The sequence below is a fragment of the Sciurus vulgaris genome, assembly GCF_902686455.1.
Source record: "Sciurus vulgaris genome assembly, chromosome: 9".
Taxonomy (NCBI): Eukaryota; Metazoa; Chordata; class Mammalia; order Rodentia; family Sciuridae; genus Sciurus; species Sciurus vulgaris.
The window spans coordinates 102,889,880-102,913,537 of NC_136469.1; the positions used below are offsets into that span (position 1 = coordinate 102,889,880).

The 23,658-nt window shown below is 42.6% G+C and overlaps 1 protein-coding gene across 4 annotated transcripts in view; it reads right to left on the reverse strand.

Annotated features, from left to right (window-relative positions):
• Positions 1–23,658, reverse strand: part of KIT (KIT proto-oncogene, receptor tyrosine kinase) — a 79,564-nt gene that overhangs the window by 36,257 nt on the left and 19,649 nt on the right. For all 4 annotated transcript variants that reach the window (XM_079153051.1, XM_079153049.1, XM_079153050.1 and 1 more), the window contains exons 2-4: positions 7,268–7,537; positions 4,172–4,453; positions 2,938–3,074 (exon numbers count right to left, since the gene is read on the reverse strand). In XM_079153051.1, the coding sequence (XP_079009177.1) occupies positions 2,938–3,074; positions 4,172–4,453; positions 7,268–7,537 (689 nt within the window). The remainder of the gene's footprint in view (positions 1–2,937; positions 3,075–4,171; positions 4,454–7,267; positions 7,538–23,658) is intronic.

The window sequence follows — 23,658 nt, forward strand, 5'->3', positions numbered from 1 at the left end:
CTTGTAACATGGTAGACAAAACTGAATTATGCTTTGTGTATGTGTAAAACTTGTCCCAGATTTTGAGAACTGAGTATGAAAAAATAATGCAATATATTATTAATAACTTTTAATTATAGGATGAAATGATAACGTTTTAGATACACTGGGCCAAATAAGACATTTGATTAAAATGAATTTTAACTCTTTTTTTTTTTTTTTTTTTTTTTTTTTTGCGGTGCTGGGGATCGAACCCAGGGCCTCGTGCATGCAAGGCAAGCACTCTACCGACTGAGCTATCTCCCCAGCCCTCTTTTATTTCTTTTTGTAACATACCTACTTGAAAATTTGGAATTACTTGAGGCTCATAATACATTTTTATTACACAGCACTATACTCTACAAGCATGGGGTTGTGCCTATTTCTTTTTTAATTATACTTTTGAACTTTCTTCTTTAGTGCTAGATATTGAACCTAGAGCCTTGCATATACTAGGCAGGACCATACCTCCAGCCCAATTTGGAAATTTGTTTTACATTAATATTTAGCACACATAAAAGTTGACTGCTGATAGTAAATGGAAAGAAGAGAAATGTGCTTTGCTCTTAACTAAGCATGAGCTCCTCAGCAAGGCAAAGACACCACTAGTCCTAGCATTTCTTCCAAAGTGGCATGAAGAGACAAATTTATCTTTAAAGGCCTTTGCAGTTTAGAACACCATATAGATTTGAAATCGCCCCTTCTAAGAATTTCTTCTAAGAATTGGCAGAGTTTGGCCATTTCACTCCATCAGATCAATAACTAAAAAGATGCCACAGCAAAGTGAAGCCACATTTGCAAATGCCTTTCTCAAGTTCAAGTTCTAGATTGAACACACTAAGTTCTAGATTGAAAGAATCTTCTACCTGTTTCTTTCAAGGGCTTCAGAGTTCACAGTAGGAAGCCAAGCAGCAACACTGAATGGGTCAGTGCTCGATGGATAACTTGCAATATCCAGAAATCATAATTTAGGATACAGTCAAGCTCAGAATTGAAAGCAAGCAAAAATGCTAGAGTTTGGAAGGTTACCAAGATTAACAAGTGTTGAATAAACTCCAAGACTCTCTTATGCTTAAACAAATAATTTCAGCAACTTTAAACTATTTGTCCTAAATTTCATTGAGATAAACTTAATTCTAAAAGGTCAGGATCAAATATTATAGATTTTTGGAATAATTTGATAGTGCTAACAGCATTCCAAATTAAGCCAAAGGATATCAATCAAAGATTCATGGGTGAACCTTGGCAGACAGCCAGGAGCCCCATCTGCAAGTCACACATTACATATTGTTTGCATGTGATTTGGTTTTCTTTAACCCTTGGAGGTACACCCTGGGATTTCCCCAAGGAGCTCCCAACACTGAAGGCTTATCTACCAACGCCAGTGGATTAATTGGGAATGGCATGCAGGGCTCCTGGGAAAAATGGTTCTGAACAAAACCACCTGGGGCAATTTAATTTCTCATCTCAAAAAGGCTAATTTTCAAGTTACAGAGGCTCAAATGCACATACACACGGTCTAAATTGTTCTCTCATCTGACATCAAGGATTGTAGAAAGCCAATTAATACAGGATCAGGTTCTGTAAAGTTAGCCAAAAATCCATACATAAGCTATTATTTTTATTACATTATGTGATATGAAAACTAAAACTTGTTTCTCTGAGCCACTGGTTTGAAAGAACAAGTCTCTAATATAATCCATTGTCCAGGTCAATGGTAGGCTTTATTGAGCAAGATATCTATCACAGGTCTACATGAATACCATCAGAAAGTCTGCATTATGCTAATTACCATGGTTATGTTTTTGGCAAAGAATTCTTTAAACGGGCATGAAATTGCCAATGTTGAAAATAAGGCATGAGGAGGAGGGGGAGGAGAGAGGATAAAATATGGTGTTTCTTTTTTCCAATCTAATGCACACATGTGTAATGAGGAGAAACCACTGTGATGGTTAGTTAGCTAGATGGCCAAGATTACTCAAAAAATAGAAAGGAAAGAAAAAGCTACTGACAACGTGGTCAATGAGGATTTTAAAGCAGAATATTAGGGAAATTAAGACAGTTGAAAACCTTATTAGTAATATGAGTGATTAGGGATTAGAGGAAAACAACTTTAAATATATTGTCTGGAGATGTGGCTCAGTGGGAGAGACCTTGCCTAGCATGCATGAGGACTGGGTTCAAGCCCAGCACCACAAAAAAGCAACGAAACAAACAAAAACCTGGCTAAAATTTATGACATACCTAACACAATAACTGACATATAGCAGGCATTCAATATGCATCTGTTTAATGAATGAGAACCTAAACATGTCCAAATGTTTCAGATTAAAGGGAACCATTTTATTAATAGCAACTAAAACAAATAGAAAACCATTAGCAACTTCATCTCAGGTAATCAGCCTCAAAGGAGGAAATCAGACCCACACAAAAAGAAACCTGGCTCTCGAGTGATTAGGCCATTTTGTGGGTGAGCTTTCTGGTTCATATTTGAGACCATTTATTCTTTGAAACTATGGAAGGGAAACATTAGCAACTCCTATTTTAAGTAATCAGTCCTGCATAGTACAATAGCTTTAAATCAAGGTATTTATAAAGCTAACCACTCCTTTTCTTAAAAAAAAAAAAAAAAAAAAAAAATTCAAAAGTCAAAGAAACAACATTAATAATATGATACTGACGTTCTCTCCAAATAAATTTAGAATATGACTGTTACTTGTCACTAATAATAAATGTATATGCAGCAGTACATAAAGGGCAGATAAGCATCTGAACACACTCCCAGACAATTCCATGCCGGTGCATGCCGGTGGAGTCATGCCCAGGACACTCTTTTTTTTAAAAAAAAGAAAAAGAAAACCTTAACATCTCCCACACAGAACACTATATTGAGACGAATGAATGAAACAATTCACTCACCTGACTGTTGTCCTTCATCCACATTGAGCCCACAGAAGTGGACACATCTTTTATTGTGCATGTCACTGAAAACTCTTCCCCTTCCCTAAGAAGATAGTTTGTTTTGGACACAGACACAAGTGGTATAGCTTTGATGGCTGTAATAAAAAGAAATGTGGCCCTCAAATCAGCCTTTCTATTTTAGCATGAAATTTTAACTTGCCTTTTTTTTTCTCAAATGTGCACAGCTTTTTTGTTGTTGTTGTTATAATTTAAATTAAAAAATATGGCACTGACCTACCTATATTACATGCATATCTGAAGACATCAACAATTACATCATATATTCTTCAATAAATTCATTACTATTGAGTGAAAAACATAGGAATGTCTACTATGAGATTCTAATGCAACTGGAAAATGGTTTTTCAAAAGAGGAGCCCCCTGAGCATCGTACAGCACTTTTAATCTTGGCCTCTGACAAACTTCACGATTTCATGGGATGTGACTTACAAGTAATTATATTCTTTTAACCAAACAACATCTTTCCCACATATTATACAAATAATACCTTGCTTGCTTCTAAAAAAAAAAAAAAAAATCACGTTTTAAATAATCAAAGTTTCCTTCATTTCAAAGAGCATACTTTTTTAAAAGCATTAATAAGAACAACTCAACAGCTGAATCCCAACTAGTTTCGAATTAGGTAATCTCACATACAAAACCTAGAATATCTTCCAGCTTCTCAAATATTCTACAGAATGCCATAATAATAACAAAGTCCAGAGTCAACTGATACCTTCCTTCTCAGATCTGGAGTAGTTTGGGAATGCAGTAAAATTAATTGGCTAAAGAGAAAGTCAATTCACAATAGAAAAAAAATGAATCATTTGGAGGTTAATCTTTTTAAACAGTATAACTAAGTTTCCCACTAGGTTTCTCTTGGTATGAACACTCAGTGCAATTATATAGCTTTGGGATGACCTAAGCCCGTAGGTTTAATGACTATCCCAATGTGGTCTAAGTGCCAATCTATGGCAGACACACCATCTTAACTAGAAAATGTCACGGATGCGTCACTTAGGGCTGCCACTGTGAAGTGAGGTAGTCACAGCTGACATTAATTGGAAGCCGGGGGATCTAATGAAGGGCCCATGTCCTGATCACCTACACTATGGTGGAACAGTGAAAAGACAAGCCATCCTTAGGTGAACAGATTCTCAAGTGCCTAGAAAAATGAAGGAAGGCGCTATACCTGCCCTCACTTTCAGGATCAATCTATCCGACTGCACCAACTTGCCCTTCCAGGTGGCTGTGCAGCGGAAACAGAGTCGATGGTAGGCGCGCTTCACATTCCTGATTGTGATGCCAGCCTTGGGGTCAGGGACAAATATCAGGTCCTTGGGGAGAGGTTTCCCTTCACACTCCTTGAGGGAATAATCGGTCACCTCGGGGTCCGTCACTGGACAGCGGACCAGCGTATCATTGTCTTCTTTCCCATACAGGGGAAGGCCAACGAGGAAAAGCTTGTCAGGATCTATAAACATATCAAAAATTAGTATGAATTGTTGGTCACAGACTGAAAACATTCTTACAAGATCTAAAATGTTGGTTTTTGTGACAGCAATCCTTAGTGACCCCTTTTTCTGTGCAAACAAAAGCAAAATTTATTCAAACAGCACTAACAAGTAAGAGGCACTTAGGTTGGACCATGACATACTTCATCAATCTTCAAAATGTCTATGATTAGTACAACAGATCGAGCATCCCTTGCTTCGGACCAGGAGTGTTTCAGATTTCAGAGTTTTTTAGATTTTGGAATACGAGCAAAAGACTTTACCAGTTGAGCATTCCCAAAACAAAATACAAAAAATTTTGAGTGTCCCGTTGATGATCAAAAAGGTTCAGATTTCAGAGTATTTAGGATTTCAAATTTCCAGATAAGCGTTGACTCAACCTGTACCATTATCTGCATTTTATGGATAAGAAAACTCAGGTCTCTAGATAGCAACTCTCCTCAAGTGACACACCCTGGAAATTGCTGTGCAGAACTCAAAACCAAGTTGCCAAAATCTGAGTTCTTAAAATCCTGAGAATATTCCATTACAAGAGCTATTCCTTTCCTTCAACAGGTAATAGCCCGAGGAGCAGCAGCCAATAAATCAGTCAGGACTGGGGAAGGAAGGGCAGGGGAAGGTTCTCCCAAGCTGCCAGGTTTCAGAATGGTCCAGCTCCCAAAAAGGATCTAGAACTCTGGGCAGGCTATGCAGTCCAAATAACACATGGGCCTCAATATTCGTACTTCTCAAAAGAAGTGTGTAAACATAACTTCTGGAAGGTAAATAATTTCAAATGCACAAGTAGAGCTTACAAGTTTCATTACTGTCATTAAGATATTTTACTGCCCAGGCCAGGACATTTGTGAGCAGAAGGGGACACTGTTAATCATTCTGCCAGGACACAGGGGACAGTCGGGGAAGGGCTCCAGTAGCCAGGGACCTCACATAAGCAGAAACAAGTCTGTGTATTCTGTGGACACAATCCTGGCCACCCTGTACTCTGCAGATAAATGGGTAGATCAACAGATCACATTAAAAATAGGTTTTCAAGATGTTCTTTACATCTGCACACCAGGTGTCCCACAAAAATGAATTTGACATCTATTTTATCATTTAATTTTGAAGAAAAAAATTATTCAAAAAATGTCATGGTCACAACTATGATCTGAACTCAGCCGATTATTTTTCTGCCTACACTCTCTCTCGGTCATCAGCATCTAGCTCCTCCAACGATGCCCCACTTTTCTCCACTGCTGTGACATAGATAACTGAAGGATCCAATCATCTTCAATCTATAATTAAAGGCAGTTCTAAGTTATGGAGAATGACCTTCCTGTAAAGAAAGTGTGTGAGCCGTGTGGTGAGTGATTTGGCTAAGTCAGCATTTCCTCATATCCAGTTGTCTACTGGTCCTATTAATAAGTAGAACAATACTTCATTACCAGCTGGAACTTATGAGTACCTTCTCAAACATCACAGAAGAGCACATGGATTGGCTCAACAAGTATGGATCCGTATCCTGAAGCTTAGCTGTGGCTTCTCAGTAGACATTTCTTCTCAGCTCCCCACTCAGGAAAGGAGAGCTGATAAACTAAGCTGAGACATGGTCAATTTCCCAGCAATATTCCAAGCCAGCTTTATTATCTCTTGATGGAGCATGCCAGCATTTGTATAATTCTGTCTAACAATTCCCCAAGGAAGACAGAACTGATAATCTTATCCAAATACTGCAGTGAGAAACAGACTCTTCAGGTAGATCAGATTTCCCATCCATGACAAATGTATCCACTCTTTATCCACAATATCATGGATAAGGCCTTGTCCCTCAGGCCTGTTTTAAATGACAGTCCCAGTCTTGGTATGCCCAGGATCAGATCCAGGACTTTATTTCCCCTCCTGTAACTTGAGTTTGTCTCAACCTGCCCATAAATCTGTTTTTATACCAATCAAAAGATACAGCCCCACCCAGCAAACCTACTCTTAACAGGATAGTAAAAGTACAAATAGATGCATCACTGAATTCTTCACAGGAAAGGAGGTACAGAAACCCAACTGTCACCTTTCTTTTCCTTTTGCTAAGACATTATAATTTTTTAAAGGAACAACTTTACAAAGAACCTGTGACAGACAAGGGATGCTTAGTTGACCAAGTTGTTTTTCCAACACTTATTCTCTAGGAGTGGGCCAAATCTTTTGAAGTGCTGGTCTCAGCCTTAGAGGCCTTTGATTCCCCAAAGTGCTTTTACTAAATGATAGTATCTAGTATCTGAAGGCATTAAAATGTAGCTTTCCCAAAGGGTGTAATTTATTTTTCAGGGTTTACTTAGAGTATGGGGACAAATGGGCTAAACAATCTCATTAGGAAGAGTATCAAGCTTTGCAGATCTCCAGCTGGGGTCACATTCAAAGCCACCACGTATCAAGAAATGGGAGGAACCAGGGGAAAAAAAATATTTGTTTGAGGTTTTTGAGACCCAGCCAGCATATACCTAGGTGCAGTGGCTCATGCCTATAATCTCACTCCCAACTCGGGAACCTGAGGCAGGAGGTTTGCAAATTCCAGGCCACTCTGGGACCTTAGCAAGACCTTGTCTCAAAATTAAAAATAAAAAAAAAGGTTGGGGGAGCTGAGAGTGTAGCTCAATGGTAGAGGATACCTGGATTCAATCCCTAGTACGAGGAAAAAATATATCTTTTTTTTTAAGTACGGCTTAGTCATATATGTCATCTGAAATTAAGAACAGGATGTTAAGTTCCCTAAAATGAAGCATCAGAGAGAGCCAGGCATTTACCTTTAACAAACACATAAATGGAGCTGCTCAGGCCACCTCTGTTGATGCAGGTGTATTTGCCGGTGTTGGTGGCCTCGGCCTTCTCTCTGACCCATTCATTGTTCTTATTCTCACTCCTCTTATCCAGGGTCTCGAAGGTCCATTTGACAAACTCTGGATCGGTGCATAACAGCCTGATCCTGTCGCCAACGCTGACTATTAACTCTGATTGCGCTGGATCGATAGATGGTGGAGACAGTTCCCCTGGACTCACAGATGGTTGGGAAGAGCCTGCCAAGAAAAATAAGAATCATGTTGAGTATGATCTTCCTTGGCGAAATAAAACATTTCTTCCAATGCCGAGTTCCATCTTCTGTGCTCTCCACAATAAAAATAGGACAAAGCTGCCCTGCTATTTATGGCTAGAAAGGGAGTTCTGTCTAGAGGGTTTCTTAAGTTCATCTAGAAAGTTATTTTCTGCAACCCTCAATTAATCCTAAGGGTCACATTTGGTGTTCCAGCTTGCTGGATGCCACAGACTTCTTTGGGTTAAATACGCGACTGGGTCAGGTTTCCATTCTGATTAGTGGCCATTGCCATGGTGCTGACAGTCGGGTTAGAGACAACAAAAACAGTCTCACACTATGGTAATGAAAAGCCATCAGCAGATCACCCTTTTGGCAGAATGTACATGACAATGACATCTTTAGCTCTTCAGGCTTTGTGAATTCACTTATTTCTATATACCCTCTTACATGGCAACATTCACTAAAAGGAGAACTATTCAGAATCTCCAAACAAGGCAAAAAATGAGAATCCCATTTTTTAAAGTCAGACCATGGGAAGGTTGTGGGAGGTATTGGGTATGAACCTGATCAACCTAATGACTAGATATCCACTATCCAACCTAATGACAAATGTATCCACTCTTTATCCACAATATCATGGATAAGGCCTTGTCCCTCAGGCCTGTTTTAAATGACAGTCCCAGTCTTGGTATGCCCAGGACCAGATCCAGGACTTTATTTCCTGGCTTTAGGTTTCCTCGGGAGGAAACCCATCTAGTTTAATAAAGACGCAAACCTTAGAGTCTGAATATGAAACCTGAATCTTAGAAAATTTACAATAGACAATTCATTCATTCACGCATGCACGCATGCATCTATGTATTCGTATGTCTATTAATTAGGATCTGCAAAAGCGTCATGCTAAGTTGGGGAAAAGTACACGTCAGTGTGACACGTGGTCTTCACACACACTTCAGAGCTTAAAGAACAAACTGCTTAAGTGCCAGAGTAAGTAAAATACAGCTACAAGTTTAAGCTTTAAGATGAAGACAAAGGCCGGGTGTGGTGGTGCACACCTGTAATCCCAGCAGCTCCAGAGGCTGAGGCAGGAGGATTGTGGGTTCAACGTCAGCCTCAGCAACTTAACGAGGCCCTAAGCAACTCAAAGAAAAAAAAAGTGTGTGGGGGGGGGAGATAGCCCAGTTGGTAGAATGCTTGCCTCACAAGCACAAGGCCCTGGTTTCAAATCCCCAGCACCACCCAAAAAAAAACAAAGGACTAAGGATGTGGCTCAGTGGTTAAGCAACCCTGGGCTCAATCCATGGTACCAAAAAGTGGACTGGGCCCTGACTATATCAGAGGAGGCAAAGGAGGAGGAGGAGCTGGCTGGCAGTGAGGTTGGCACATGAGGCCTTTCAGGCTATAAGGAAACTGGCCTGGCTGGAAAACATGGTTTCTGTGGAGAGGGTGAGAGGTAAGGATAAGCAGGATGGAACCAGATCATCGAGAGCCTTGCACATCTGGGTGTGAGTACTTGGAATGACTCATTGTCGATTTTTCACCGGAAAGTGGCACGCGCAGCGAGATACCAGATCCAAGAAAAGAGCGAAAGTGACAAGAACCTACTGACAAATGAAAAATAAGAGGAGGAGAAGCAACCAGGGGAAGAACACGAGGTCACAGCTTATCATGATCATCTGCTGACAGGTGCAGAAGCAAAAGTCCCTGGGTGAGTGGGCTAGGGCAATACAAGTCAGAACTCCCTGGGGGCTTGCATCTCCTTCCCACCACGGCAGGAGTGGGGAGACAGGCACATGATCAGATGGGGACTGGGACGGGAGAACAGACGCCACCTGCACCTGCTAACAAGTGCATATATGGACTTCACTGCAGAGGGTGGCTTCCAACCTGAAGCTCAGATGATTGTGGCATAGAGAGGAGTTGTAGAGTTGAAAAAAAAAAGTTATCAGATTATCAAAGGAAACAAACAAACAAACAAAAACCCAAGCATCAATCTCTACCAACCAAGAGAGAGTAGGAAAGAACCATAAGAGATTTTCCAAAAGGAACCATGGCAAAGGAAGGAGAGAAGTTCCAGAGAAGTGGCATCAGAAAGTTTTAGGGCTGGGGGTTCCTCCCAGGCAGATGCCACAGCGAGGTTACAGGAAATGGGAAAAAAGTCCCCTGATTTGGTTACAAAGAGACCACAGGAAATACAAGAGTGCCCTGCAGCTGAGTGGGAATTTCTCTTGGCTCCAGGGCTGAAGTTGCAAAAGTAGACCTGGCTGTGGCCAAAGAAAGCCAAGAAGGTAAAGAGAGTAGGAGACCTACTCACATGTGAAAAGAGCAGGGACAGGGACCCACCAAAGGTGCTCCACAGAAAGGCCGACTGTCCCCGCAGGTGTGTGTACAGGTGACCAGTCTCCACTCCTGTTTGTTATCCTGACAAATACTTTACCCAGAGGCACAACCGTAGCCCCATTGTGTCAAGCAGAGGACACCCCAGATCAAAAGGCTCCCAAGCCACCGTGGTTTGCTGAAGGTAACAGTAAGGTCGATTATAATCATTAAATGTTATTAAGCACAAACAATGTGAGAGGTGCCACAGGGGACACCACCTGAGTGTGCAGGGCCTATGTCTACACAGAGCAGCCAGCTAAGGATGCGGGGTGTCTGGGATGATCTTCAGAGTTGCACAGAGCGGAGAAGAATGAAAATGGAGTGGACATGGTGCTGCACGCCTGTGATCCCAGCGGCTCGGGAGGCTGTGAGGCAGGAGGATCGAGAGATCAAAGCCAGCCTCAGCAATTTAGCGAGGCCCTAAGTAACTGAGACCCTGTCTCTAAATAAAATACAAAATAGGGCTGGGATGTGGCTCACTGGTCAAGTGCCGCAAGTTCAATCCCTGGTAACCTCCCCAGCAAAAAATGGGGCAGCAATAAATGCAGATGCTATTACTTCAATCAATTGTCCCTTTTTAAAAAGGAGGAGCTCTAAGTCAATACATCGGTATTAAATTATCAGTAGTAAATTCGATCCAACAACTCCAAAAGAATTTACACTACCATACACTTCAATCAGTTTGAACTTTTCATGAGTCCATGTTAAGGGCTTACAGAAATACATCTTAAATCAAGACGGCTGGCTTCTCTAGACTTTCCACGGCAAGGTCTGAGTCCTAGCTGTGGGACCTAAGGTGAGTCACTTGAACTCTCTGTCCAAGTTTTCACGCCTGGTGCACATAGAAAACAAGGATAAAAACACTCTCATTTCACAGAGGTCTTCTGAGAATCGACGAGGTGTGCCAGGAGCCTAAACAGGGTCAGCAAGTTTTTAGTAAGCAACCACGTGGAATATTTTAGCAGACTAAACAAAAGCACGGTCAAGGCAGGCACCCTGGTGGTGCCACCTACTAAGTGCGGGACCTGCAGGCAAGTCACTCAGTTCTGCCTCAGGCTCCTCACCTGCCAAGCGGGGACAGCATTTGTGAGGTTATAGTGCAGAGCACTTGGATCTGTCTTGGACACTCAGGAAACAACAAATGTCAGGCGCACTTATTGTGGAAAGAGAACTTCTTATCGCCCCTCCATGTCGGCCCCATCTTGCCCACTTCCTATTTAGGTGTACGGCTCCCACGGTGGCCCAGAGGGGCTCCTACCCGACTTCCCTCTGCAGCAGCACATCCCAGTCTTCCTTCCTCTGGAGTGTCCGTCACACATCCTGGGCCCCTTTCCATACTTGCTGTCCCGGCCCAGACAAGCCATGTGCCACCTCACAGGGAGAACACCCATCCTCAGTCACCTTCCTGCCACCCGACTCCACCTCCACCCACCTCATAGCCCGAGTCCTGTCAGCCCCAGACGCTCCCTTCTTAACCACTGTGCCCAGCCTCAAAGTTGACTGGCCTCCTGTAACTTGGAGCACTTTCCGGGGTTCCTTTCCAGCTGTTTTCCTCAACCCAGCTGGCCTGCCCCCAGGCTGACTGGCCAAGGATCCTGACAGCACTCTTCACTCCTTTGTCCTCTTCTGACCCTCTCTACCCCTAGGACACGCCTCTACCAGCCAGCTTCCGGTCACATGGAAAGCCCAGCTGAAGGTCAGGCTCTTGACAGGTGTACTTCCCTGACCCCTCCTGCTCAGGATAACCTGCCCTGACTCAATTCCACTGCGTGCTCGGCCCCATGACCTACTGGGCTTGCTCACCAGTGGGCTACATCCATATCTTACTCCTGCGCCCGATGCAAGGTCTCCGAGCCCACAGGTGAGCATCCAAACCGTACTCTCCCCTGGCACAGTCTCAAAAGCTTCCCCCACTTCAATTCCTGATCATATAAAAGACTGAAGGGAGGACAGGTTCCTGAACACCCAGTCCCTTTCACAGATGCCAGCGATCTGCTGCCCTGTCCCCAAAAGATGTCATATGTCAATTCTATGCATCACCAAGAAAAGAGCAGCTCATTTCATTGATTAAGTAGCTACAGACAAGTGCAAAACACAGGCCTACAAATGAGACCAGTGACTTGCTTTACTTCATTTTATAAAATAATTTAAAAATTAATAACCAACAAAGGCATTTGGGATTTTATTTTCAAAATAGATGATTTTTAAGTTCAACTCTTATTAGGGTGGGACTGTGGGTAATGTTTATTCTCTTGTTTCCAAACTATCTTGAATGTTGTTATAATGGCTTCACCAAAAAAAAAAAACCAGTACAGATTCACATTAAAGGAACATCTTTCAAAAAGGTATTATGACTGAGCTTTGAAACTACTCTGAAATGACACATTTTGAAGTGTGTCTGGTATACAGTAAGTTCTCAACAAATGTTTGTTGAATTGTGTTTTATCTACATCGGGACTTTTTGCAGTAGTAAATGTACTTCCTTAATTATGTTTGGCTAAAGTTGATATTAAGAACCGTTTTCTGTTCTCTCAACATATGTTAATTAACGAACCAAAAAGAAAATGATAGATGACAAAACTCAGCATTCTGGGGAACAACTCCTTTCATGAATACTAGGCTAGGAAATCCAGGTGCTATTCCTAAGTACTCATCCTGGGTACCTTGCTAAGTGCTGAGCCAAAAAGACAATACTTGCTTACAAAAACCATAAAGACAGTCCATCCACAAAGGAAGTACTTACGAGCCGCCAACAGTATCAGATTTTAACAACAGTACAAAGTAGAAGAAATATCACCACATCTTCTGCTCAAAGCTTCATAAGGTACTCTGGCTGTCTACACTGCTATTGGTATAAAATTTAACCACATCCAAAAGACTTGAAAACAGGGACTCAGACAGATACTTGTAAATCAATGTTCATAACAGTATTATTCATAATAGTCAAAAGGGGAAAACAATCGAACTGTTCATCAACAGATCAATGAATAAACAAAATGTGGCATATCCCTGCAATGGAATACTACTGAGCCATAAAAAGGAATGAAATGTGATACATATTACAACACAGAAGGACTGAAACCATTATGCCAAGTTAACTAAGCCAGGCCTAAAAGAACATGATTCTGCACAAACGAGGCACCTAGACTAGGATAACTCACAGAGACCGGAGGTAGAATTGAGGCCATCAGGAGCAAGAGGATGCCAAGTTAGTTTAATGAGTGGCATTTCTGTCTGGAATGATGAAAAAGTTCTAGAAGTAGCTAGAGTTGCACAACACTGTGAATAGAACCGATGTTACTGAACATTTAAAATGGCACATTTTATGTTATGTATATTTTATCTGAATTTTTTAAAAAACTACAATTTTTAAAAATTCAACAATTCAAGGCCCAGCTAGGGCCTAAACTTCACCAGCTGCCCTGCCTCTTTCTTATCTCTTCACTCTGACCTCCAGTTCGGCCTGGGAGTCCCCCTAAGGGTTATGTCAAATCTCATCATTGTGCATGGCCACACCTCTCCCACCTCACACACCTTTGGTGGAGCAGCAAGGGTGAAGCTCTTTTAACTCTGAGCCAAATGACCCGGTGGCTCTTGTTTTTAAGCCAGACTGATCAGGACCCAAAGCACTTAGAGCTCAGGCCGATTACCCTTATCTCTGCTCTGCTACTCACACCATCTGAGTCACTTGGTTTTAATCCCAAATCTGTTTATGGAAGTTGTGCTTGATGTATTATGAAGAAATGATATGTACAAAGTTCATCATATTATGAAAACTGATGCAAGATAAGTGTCTGCATATGTGGGCGGAGAGCTAATGATTCCTTGATAACGAAGAATGACTGTAAGAGGGGTTCCGTGAAAAAAGATCTGTTGAATTCAGTGGATGAAACCCTCGTAGAGAAGGGTTTCCGATTCACAGAAACCTAGGGGGACTCTGCATCCAGAAGTTTGCACAAGGACAACATTTAAAGAAATCAGAATTAGAAATTGCAGATCTTGCATCTTGGGTGTGGTATATGGCAAACATGGCAGCTGGGAACTCTCTTGGGACCTATCAATCAACCAAAGCTCAAAGAAGGCTTTGGCCCTCTATCTAAAGAAACGCCAGCTGTCCAGCTTTCATTTTTTAAGCAAAAATAAAATATTCAAGGCATACCTGAATTTTTTTTACAATGTGTCAATTAACGGACTAACTGAAAAGTCCAAACTGTAGTTCTGGACTGAGCCACAGTAGAGCGGAGGGACTTGCTGAGGGACCACAGGCGGGTCCTAGGCTCTGGAGTGAGTGGCGGTGGCCCAAGCTAAAGATCGAGGCCAGGTCTTTACATCCTTCACAAATGTCTACAGCTGTGAGGTCTGGATTTATAGCCGGGGCTAAAAGTAAGGAAGTCATTTCAAAACCTTTCCTCCTTTGAACACAAATATAAGGAACCAGGCAAAACAAGGGTGAGGAAGAAAACCCACGTGGAGAGGCCTATTCTGGTTTTAGGGAAGTAGAGCAGGAACTACTGTTGACCAAGGTAGAGAAGTTGGAGTTCAACTACTCCTGAGTTCATGTACTGTTTAACCACAATTCACAATAATAACAAATAAAAAAAAAAGCTAATGATGTGTATGTCATATTGTTTCTGACATACTTTTGTATCCCCATAGGAATACAGTGGATGAAAACCAAGATGGAAGGATTCTAGTAATTGCCCACAACACCCTGGAGGCTTTCAAAACAAAGAGATGATACTGGAAATAGAATAAAGATGGGAAGGGGGAATAGGAACTCGGTGAAATCCACCCCAGTCCTCAAAAACGCCCTTGCACGGGATCATCCACTCCAACTGAAGGAAAGCATTCATCCCAGGGCCCCGGAACAGTCCCCGTCCTAGTGGGGAGAGGTCTGTCCCTTACCCGCTCAAGTTTTTCCTGCAACACACACCAGTTGCATAATTGGAACGATTGCCGGAGACAGACAATGCGAATGAAATAGAAATATTAAGAGGTGACGAACATGTCACAGAACTCAAGGGAAGCAGCCATCCTGCTGCCAGAAGGACCGTGGAAGGCTCCAGGGGGCGAGGCCAGGAGAGCTGAGGCAGGGGCACTTTGCATGTGTGCTTGCGTGTGTATTCAAGCGGAGCGGCCAAGGTAGAATTCTCTAAGAATGAAGGGCGCAGCGATCCAGGAGAAAGCGGTCCCGAAGACCCCCTAGCCCCAGCCCCCATCGATGAACTTCCAGAATCCAAAGTAAGGTCTGCTTCTGAAGCATGATGCCTCAAGAGTGCCAGGCACACGGAAGATGCTCAGTAAGTGCACAGCCGAAGGAGGACTGCGGTAGGGAACGTAACCGCGCAGACGGGAAGGAGGGCTGACTAACCGCGGACTTATCTTGCTCGGCAGCGCTTCTCCAATCTAGGCTGTGAGCTCACGCCTTCTCTGGAAGGCCAATTCCACTTGGTGGCAGATCATACAAAGTAAGTGAAATCAAATGCACTTTCCAGGTGGGGAAACGTGCGCTTAAAAAAAAAAAAAAATTGGAACTACCTTACAACTACGAACTTCTAGGACCTCCCACAAGTTTGAAAATACCCCCATGTGCATCACACATGGATTCACTATTCTGCCATTTCCAAAGGATTTTCTGGATATGAGAGTGTTCAAGTCTATCTTAAATCCAGTAACACACAGACTAATATATACTTACCTGGGTAGAACTCATCATTGGATCTTTGTAGGTTTAGACATGAGATAAATAACAAGTAACTGATATAATCTGTCTTTTAAATGTTTCACTGCACTTTGGGACCTGAAAACACAATTATTTTGTACAATGCAAATTTCTGGTTAGCTTTTAAAAATTAAAGAATTTTTCTATCTGCATGCTAGGTTGTAGTACTCTACCTATCGGGTCCAGGATATTTAGTGATTGTACAAAATCCATTTCCATATTTGAGTCAGTTTAAGATTTCAAGTAGTAGCGAGACATTCTTTTGTAAAATGATCAGTCCTTTGAAAGTAGGTTTGAAATTCACAAAAGGCTTCTTTGCAGCATGATTTTTAAGAAAGCAGCTCCTTAAGTATATTTCAAGGTTGGTCTAAACATGATGAACCAATTCACAGAAGGGAACTCAAGGACAGAGAAATAAAACTAAATAAAGCAAAGCTCTGATGCCAGTAAATAATGGCAAACAAAGGTGGATCAGTAACAAACCCAACACTTCTGAAACATCTAGGTTGAAGAAGTGGTAACTACGCCCTGCCCTGTGGCCTGGGTGGGGCTGGGGGCTAAGAATACATAGCCCAGAGGGGGAGACAGACCACTGGATAATTACCATACAATGAAGCCATTGTAGGCAAAAACAGGACAGAGTACAGACATTCAGACTTAGGTTGGTATAGCTTCCAATTTTTCAACTTTTAAGATGGTGCAGTTAAAAACCATGCTTCAGATTTTGAATTTTGATCTTTCCCCAGGCTCACCAGTCTCTGGATATTCTCTCACATTGACTCAGTCACAGGAGGTCTTCCATATTACACTTTATTATCAAATAGGCTTTGTGTTAGATGACTTCCCCACTTATAAGCTCATGCAGTTTTCTAAGCACACTTAAGAGGCTAGGCTAAGCCAGGATGTTTAGTAGGTTCGGTGTATTAAATGCACTTGTGACTTCTAATATTTTCAACTTAGGATGGATTTGTCAGGACACAGCCCCATCATAAGTCAAAAAAGCATCCCCACTCAGGAGAACTGAGCTGGGAATCCAAGTGGGTGGGCAGGGGAAGAAGGGCTGGGAAAGAATTCCTAGAACTCTAACTGAAGAATATGTATGGCCTGCCAGACTGAGCGGTAGGAAAGAGGTTTATTAGACCAGGAGGGACACAAGAGCGAGTGTCACAGGAGAACCAGTGAAGTGAGTACAGAGCAGTCACAAAACCATAGAGAATTTCAGCAGCGCGGAGGGAGCAAGGGAAGACAGGACCACTGTGAGGCCTCCTGGGCTGTGGTACAGAGCTGAGTTCTGGGGAAGCAGGACTGGAGGGAGACAAGGTCTGCCAGAAGACAGGAGAAGAGCATAAATGAGTAATTGCAGGGACAGCAAGGTAGACAGTATTTACCGGTGAGTAGGGGCCTCCAGAGGGCCAGTCTTGGGCAGTGAAGAGCAAGGAGCAGGAAGGCACTCCAGTTTGGAGCTTCCACGATGGGAGATGGGGCCAAGAGATCAGACCTGGAAAAATGGATGTAGGAGCATCTGGATATGCGAGTGGCAGCTAAAAGTTCCTGAAAATTTGGGGTAGGGAGACGCCAGAGCCACACATATACTCTGGAATCTTCTAGCACACAGTGGGTAGTAACCTATGGCGTCCAGAGTCACCCAGGGAAGGAACGAAGTAGAAGGAACAGAGGTGGCACAGAAGGAAGTGGCAGAGGCCAAGGTGGCTACAGTAGGGAGAAAATGACAATTCAGCTGGTAACGAAGAACAAGTACAGTCCTCAGAAGATGGTGTAGAGGGCCTTCGAGATTGCCAATGGAACCTTAGAGGACATGGCAACAAGTGAGAAAGCAGGCAAGGACGGAGAACCAGCCCCCAAGTCTTCAAGGTGCAGCAGGCCACTGACGGAAAGGAGCAGGGGTCATCATTCCACTGACACCTCTCATTCTCAACCCCGGGAGCACGCTGCAATCACCAGCAGAGCCTAGCTACAAATGCTGGCATCCTAGCCTGACTGTGCTGAGCAAACCAGGCTCTCTAGGCACCAGGCTTGGGAGAAGGGAGGTGAGCTTGGCCCTGCAGCCGCAGGCTGGGGAGGCGGGAGCTTCAGGGGCCAGTGTCTGGGGAGGTGAAGAGGGGAAGGGAGAATTCTTGGGAGTCAATGACTATGAGGGACAGTGGCCAGTGGGAGAATGGAAGAGACTAGGTGTTCCCACTGGGTTCAGAAAGAGTTGGGAGAAAGAGTATCCAGAGAGGCAGGTGGCTTGGGAGAAGAAAGAAAGGAGGAATGGGGGGCAGGATCAGAGACAGAAGTGACTCAAACAGAAGGGTTCCTGAGCTGACCTGAGGCTCCTGGGCTGCTGCCTGACCTCAGGGGCTGTGAGATGCATGTGTTCATTTTGCTGGAAGTCACCAAAGGTAGGGAGAAAACACTATTATATGAGTCCCTTCCCATAGTATTTCAGAACTGCAGTGCGAAGGATCATGTGCATCTCACATTTCCAAGGGTATTTGAGGAAGTGGGGTTCCCAGGCTCCTCAATGCCGGAAGGGATGCACCACTGCAAAGAGAGGTGCCTGCTCTGATGAGGCAAGGTAAGGGCGCCCCATCCCACCTTCTGACCCTCTCCTCTGTGGGTGTTCAGCGGGTGGACCCACTGTGGTTTGGGCCCTTCCTGCCTCTGCTACTGAGAGCCGCTTCCTCCTCAGGGTCACACAGCTCCTCTATTATCTGCCTTAACCACATGAACAAACCCAGAACTAATAAATCACCTGTGCCGATCATACCTTTCCTGTAGCATTTGCATTTTCTGCTTTTCTGGTTCATTTTATGGTTCCTGGCAATCAGGCGACCTCATTCTCTACTACAAAGTATGTCCCCACTTGGGTTCCTCAACATGGCCTAGCTAGGAGCTCTCAATGGAACTCCCAACTCCTTCTTTCCACTGGGTCCCAACTCACAAGCGTGCCATCTGGTGGCCCCAAGAATATGCCCTTGAGCTGCTTCTGCTTCTTGAAAAACACAACCAAGATCAAAGAGATGTCAGATGTTCTGCTGCTTCTAAGGAAACTCACCAGGAGGACCAGGCTGCAGGGATTCAAGCTTCCACTGAGTGCTTTTTAAGTAACGGCATCTGCCAAAGCTTTTCTCAGGTTGGAGGACACGAGCGAAATGATTAAGTTTGGTGTTCACTAGACTGTATCTGTATATTTTAGAAAAAATGTGTAACTGCCTGTTTTTGCTTTCACATTCTTAGTGAAGGATGCAAATAGGGGGAAAATGTTGCCAGTGAGACAAATAAAAGTTCTGAGTTCTAAAGTCTTGAGCAAGTCAGCCTGGCTTTCCAGGCTTCCATTTCCTCATCTGAAAAATTAAAGAGGCAGTCTATAGACACCAAAAGTTCTAAAACTGAAAGACCTGCCACCAGATAGGTCATAGAAGAGTCAAGATATAGAAATTCCTTAAAAAGATCCAGGGCAGGACAAGGGAAGTACTCAAATTTTGTGGCAAGAGTAAATAGCAGTGATTCTTCTATGAGGTAAGTAACTGATCACCTACTTTGTTTTTAAATTACTGTTTGGACATAGAATAAGGACCTCTATATGGAATTTGGTTCTTGGCACTTATAATTTATAAAGTCAATAATATCCAGGGAGATGCCCATATCATTCCAGTCTCAAAAAAGGGTTCTTCTTAGCTAATTATTTTGTAGAATTTCTTCTAGATATGCTCACATTACCAGTACTGAAGGCTTTCATAAGACTACTTAATATATTCCCTGCTCACTCATCCTAAGAAAAATACAACCCAGGGTTTGAGGAAGCAGACTTCCCTTCCTGATCTTAGATAAAAATACCTCGAGAGGAAACCTCCCTAGGCCATTACCAAGTTGGTCTTTGGGGAGTTAGATAAGGTCTGGATTTGACAAGCATAGTGTGTGAGGATACATCCTTGAGCTGAAAGGAGGAACTTTCTCATTTCCAGTGGGTTTTTCCTGATAGTCCAGGGCAGCTCCTGTTGTAAATATGTAGACTTCCATGTTTTGAGTTCTGGAAAGCACTTGTTGAAATGTGCACCAGATAAGACGGCTAGAATCCAATAAACACCAGAGCAAGGCCCTTACCATCTGTGATGCTCACGGTGGGGTGGGGGTGGGGCACTCACTCCTTTCAACATTAACTTCCTTAACTTAAAGAACAACTAAGAACAAAGCAAAAGGGAACAGTACTCAAAGAGCGTGGCAAAAGGTCAGCCCCACTAGTAACAGGCCAGTTTGCCCTCTGAGGTGCATCAAGGACAAAGGAGGGGCTGGCCCCAAGCACATCCTCATGGATGCATGCTCCCGACAACTGGGTGCTGCCAACTCTCGCGAGATTCTGTGGTAGGCCCGGTCCAGAGCCCACTGCCTGCACTGCATGTTAGCACTGTCCTGGGCACCAAGCAGGTGCAGGGCACTCCGATGCTGACAGACTAATCCACCAACCCTTCCCTCCTATCAGGAAGTCTAGAATTCTGCAAAATGCCAATCCCTCTGGGCTTGGAGGGGAAAACTCTAGGAAATTAAAAAGTGAACACCCTGAACTTTTCTAATTCTTTGGCATCTAATTCTAAAGGTACCAAAGGCAACATCTAACTGAGGACCTAATTCAGTTATGTATATGTGTGTGTACATATAAAATGCATTTATACACACATATGGCAATGGGGCATTTGATAAATTTATTATGGCAAACTATTTTAACCATTTGTTAATTGTGCAGTTGAGTGGCAATAAGTACAGTTGTGTGACCATCGTTATTATCCATTTCCACGACATTTTATCATCCCAATCAGAAACACTATGCCCATTCTGTAATTCCTCCCTCTTACCCCTGGGTTACCATTTGTCCCCATGAATTCAATTTCTCTTGGTACCTCATATAAATGGAATCATTTTGCCATTTGTTGCTGTGCATCTCACTTATTTAATTCAGATAATGTGATCAAGGTTTCTCCATGTTGTATTATGTATCAGAACTTTCTTCCTCTTGAAGGCTGAATAATATTCCATTGCATTCATCCTGACAACTAGATCATTTCCCTGAAGCCTTTGTATTTTTGGTACTGGGGAGTGAATCCAGGGGTGCTTAACCACGGAGCCACATCCCCAACCCTATTTTGTATTTTATTTAGAGACCGGGTTCTCAATGAGTTACTTAGGGCCTCACTAAGTTGCTGAGGCTCGCTTTGAACTTGTAATCCTCCTGCCTCAGCTCCCTTAGCCACTGGGATTATAGGTGTGGGCCACCATGCCCGGCCCTGAGGCTATTTTTCAAACCCCATCTTCAACTATGATCTGCACTTCGGAACAGCCTTAGAGATTTTCTCTCTCTGAAAAATGCTGGGAATCACACTAATTTTCATCATAACAGGTAAATCAATATATTTTACTCCTGCATACCCTCTAAAATTCCACTTTGTCTTTAGAAATAAACTTAACTAAGATGTCATCTACATACAAAAAAATGTACCTATTTTAGGTGAAGAGTTTGATGCAGGTAACCACCACCACAAGCAAGGGCATAGAACATTTCCATAATTAGCGAAGTTCCCATGGGTTTCCTTGCAGTCAACAAACCCCCTCTTTAGCCAATATACTTGTGATTTCTATGATTATAGATTAGTCTTTTCTAGAATTTTCATACAAGTGGAAACATAATATATACTGTATTGTGTTTTAGCTTTTTCTACTCAACATAATGTAGTGTACTATTTTTTATTTGCCGGGTAGCATTCCATGATATGTCACAAGTTACTTATCTATTCACTGACTGATAAATATATGAATTATTTCCAGGTTGGAGCTATTATAAATAAAGGTGCCATAAATATTTTTGTGTAAGTCTTTGTGTGATATGTTTTCATTTATCTCTGATAAATACCTCGGGGTGAAATCGTTGGGTCTTATGCTCAGCATATGTTAAACCCTTCAAGATAACTCCAAACCTTTTAGGAAGGGTTGTACCATTTTACATTCTTAACAGCAATGTATGAGAGTAGCAGTACTTTTAATCCTAGGCACTCTAAGGAATGCATGGTGGTATCTCTCTTTTGTTTTAATTTATATTTCCCCAATGACTGATTATTTCTTCATATCTTTACTGATCATTCTATGTCTTCTGTAAAGTATCTATTCGCATCTTTTGTTCTGTTTTGTTTTTGTTATTAAGATGGGGTCTTGCTATGTCACCCAGGCTGGCCTTGAACCCCTGTGCTCAAGAGATCCTCCTGTACCAGGTTTCCAAATAGCTGAGTCTACAGGTGTATACCAATGTACCTGGTCTCTTTCCTAATTTTATAAAATTCCACTTTTAATGGGTTCGTCAGACCTTCACTCTATCCCACATTGAGTCAATATTTTTCCTTTTGCTTCCACTTTCAAAATTGTCATCATATAGCCACAGGGCTGGTTTAGGCCAGTAAAAACAAAAATACCAATAATTTTTCAGAAAGGAATTTTATCTGGGCCAGTTGCTGGCATTGATAACTGACTTCAGGCCAACCTGAATTGGTAGGGGAAGAACAGTTCACCTGCGGCTCTGGGAAACAGAAGCAGCAAATTCCCTCTCTTCATTTCAGAATACACGGAAACATTCAGGGAGCCCCTTTCAACTTGCCTTGGTGTTATCTTGCCAAAGAAGAGAATCTGTTTTCTAGGTGCTAGAGAGAGATTTCCCGGAAGACACTGCCTACGTTTTAGGGTCTGAGTTGAAACTTAAAGAGCTGAGGGGCTCACATGGGAGAAACTCAGAGCATCCCTCCCTGGCCCCAGGGGGAAGCAGGGAAGATGGCTCTCAGGTGCAGTGCTCTCAGAAAACCCAAGGCTGAGAGTTGTACAAAGGGTCTTAAAAGGAGCACAAAAAGGAGGAGCCCTCCTAGCAACTGACTCTCAAATGGCTCAGAAAGAATAATATGTATATAAGCAGACAAAGCAAATGTATCAAAATGTCAACAATTGTGTGGAGTCCTTTGTATATCTTGTAACTTTTAAGTTTGAAATTATCTCCAAAACAAAATCTTTGATGAATAAAGCAGATCCAGCTTGGTAACTTAATTCAGCTAAGTGCAGAGGCTGGAAATGATTCTGCTTCTCGAGCTTGGATGAGCAACTGAAGCAACTGGAATATAATGAAACAGGTGTGGGTTTGGAGCCAGACATGCTGGGATTCCAATCCAGGCAACTGTGAGGCTTTGGGGAAGTGAACTTGACCTCTCCAAGTCCATTGTGACATCTATAAATTGGGAGTAAAATGGTTCAGGATCATCTCTGAATAGTTCAATTCATCATTTCTAAATCCTTTAAGTACTTTACACTCCATAAACGTCCCTGTTGTTACCAGCACCACTGAGATTATTGCACGTAGCAGAAAAAGAGGCCAGAGGGTAAGGCCATGTGAAGTACCGGTGAAAGCATCAGAAAAACAGCCTCTGGGAGGTGTAAGGGGCAGGGAGGCAGAGGAGAGGAATGGGGTGTGTGGAATGAACTGAAGTGATGGAAAAATGGCATCTGATAATAAAATAATGGACACAGATAGCAAAACACAAAATTCTACAGCTTTATGCTACCGACACTCCTGGCCAGCTTAGCAGGTTGTATCTATTCTGACAATTCTTACAAAATCGTGTGCATGACATTTGTTCCCACACTTAAAGAGTTCCATTACACTGAATCAAGCGAGAGTTTATATAGGTATAAACACTCATATACTCATACTCATATAGAGTATGTTGAGCCCCCAATGTAAACATATGTGCATCCCAAAGAATTTGCAAAAATAAACAGACCACCAACCAGTTCCTGTAGCAAAAGCAAGATTCCCAAAGCACATGAACATCTTTACCCTCTAGGTCTTGAGATGCCTATCTTAAGAAAAATTTTTGAGTCTGCACTCTATGACAGTATTTTTTATAAATGACACAAAAGCATGTTATTGCCAATATTTACATTAAATATAAATTTCTTACTTTAGAGATGCCCAC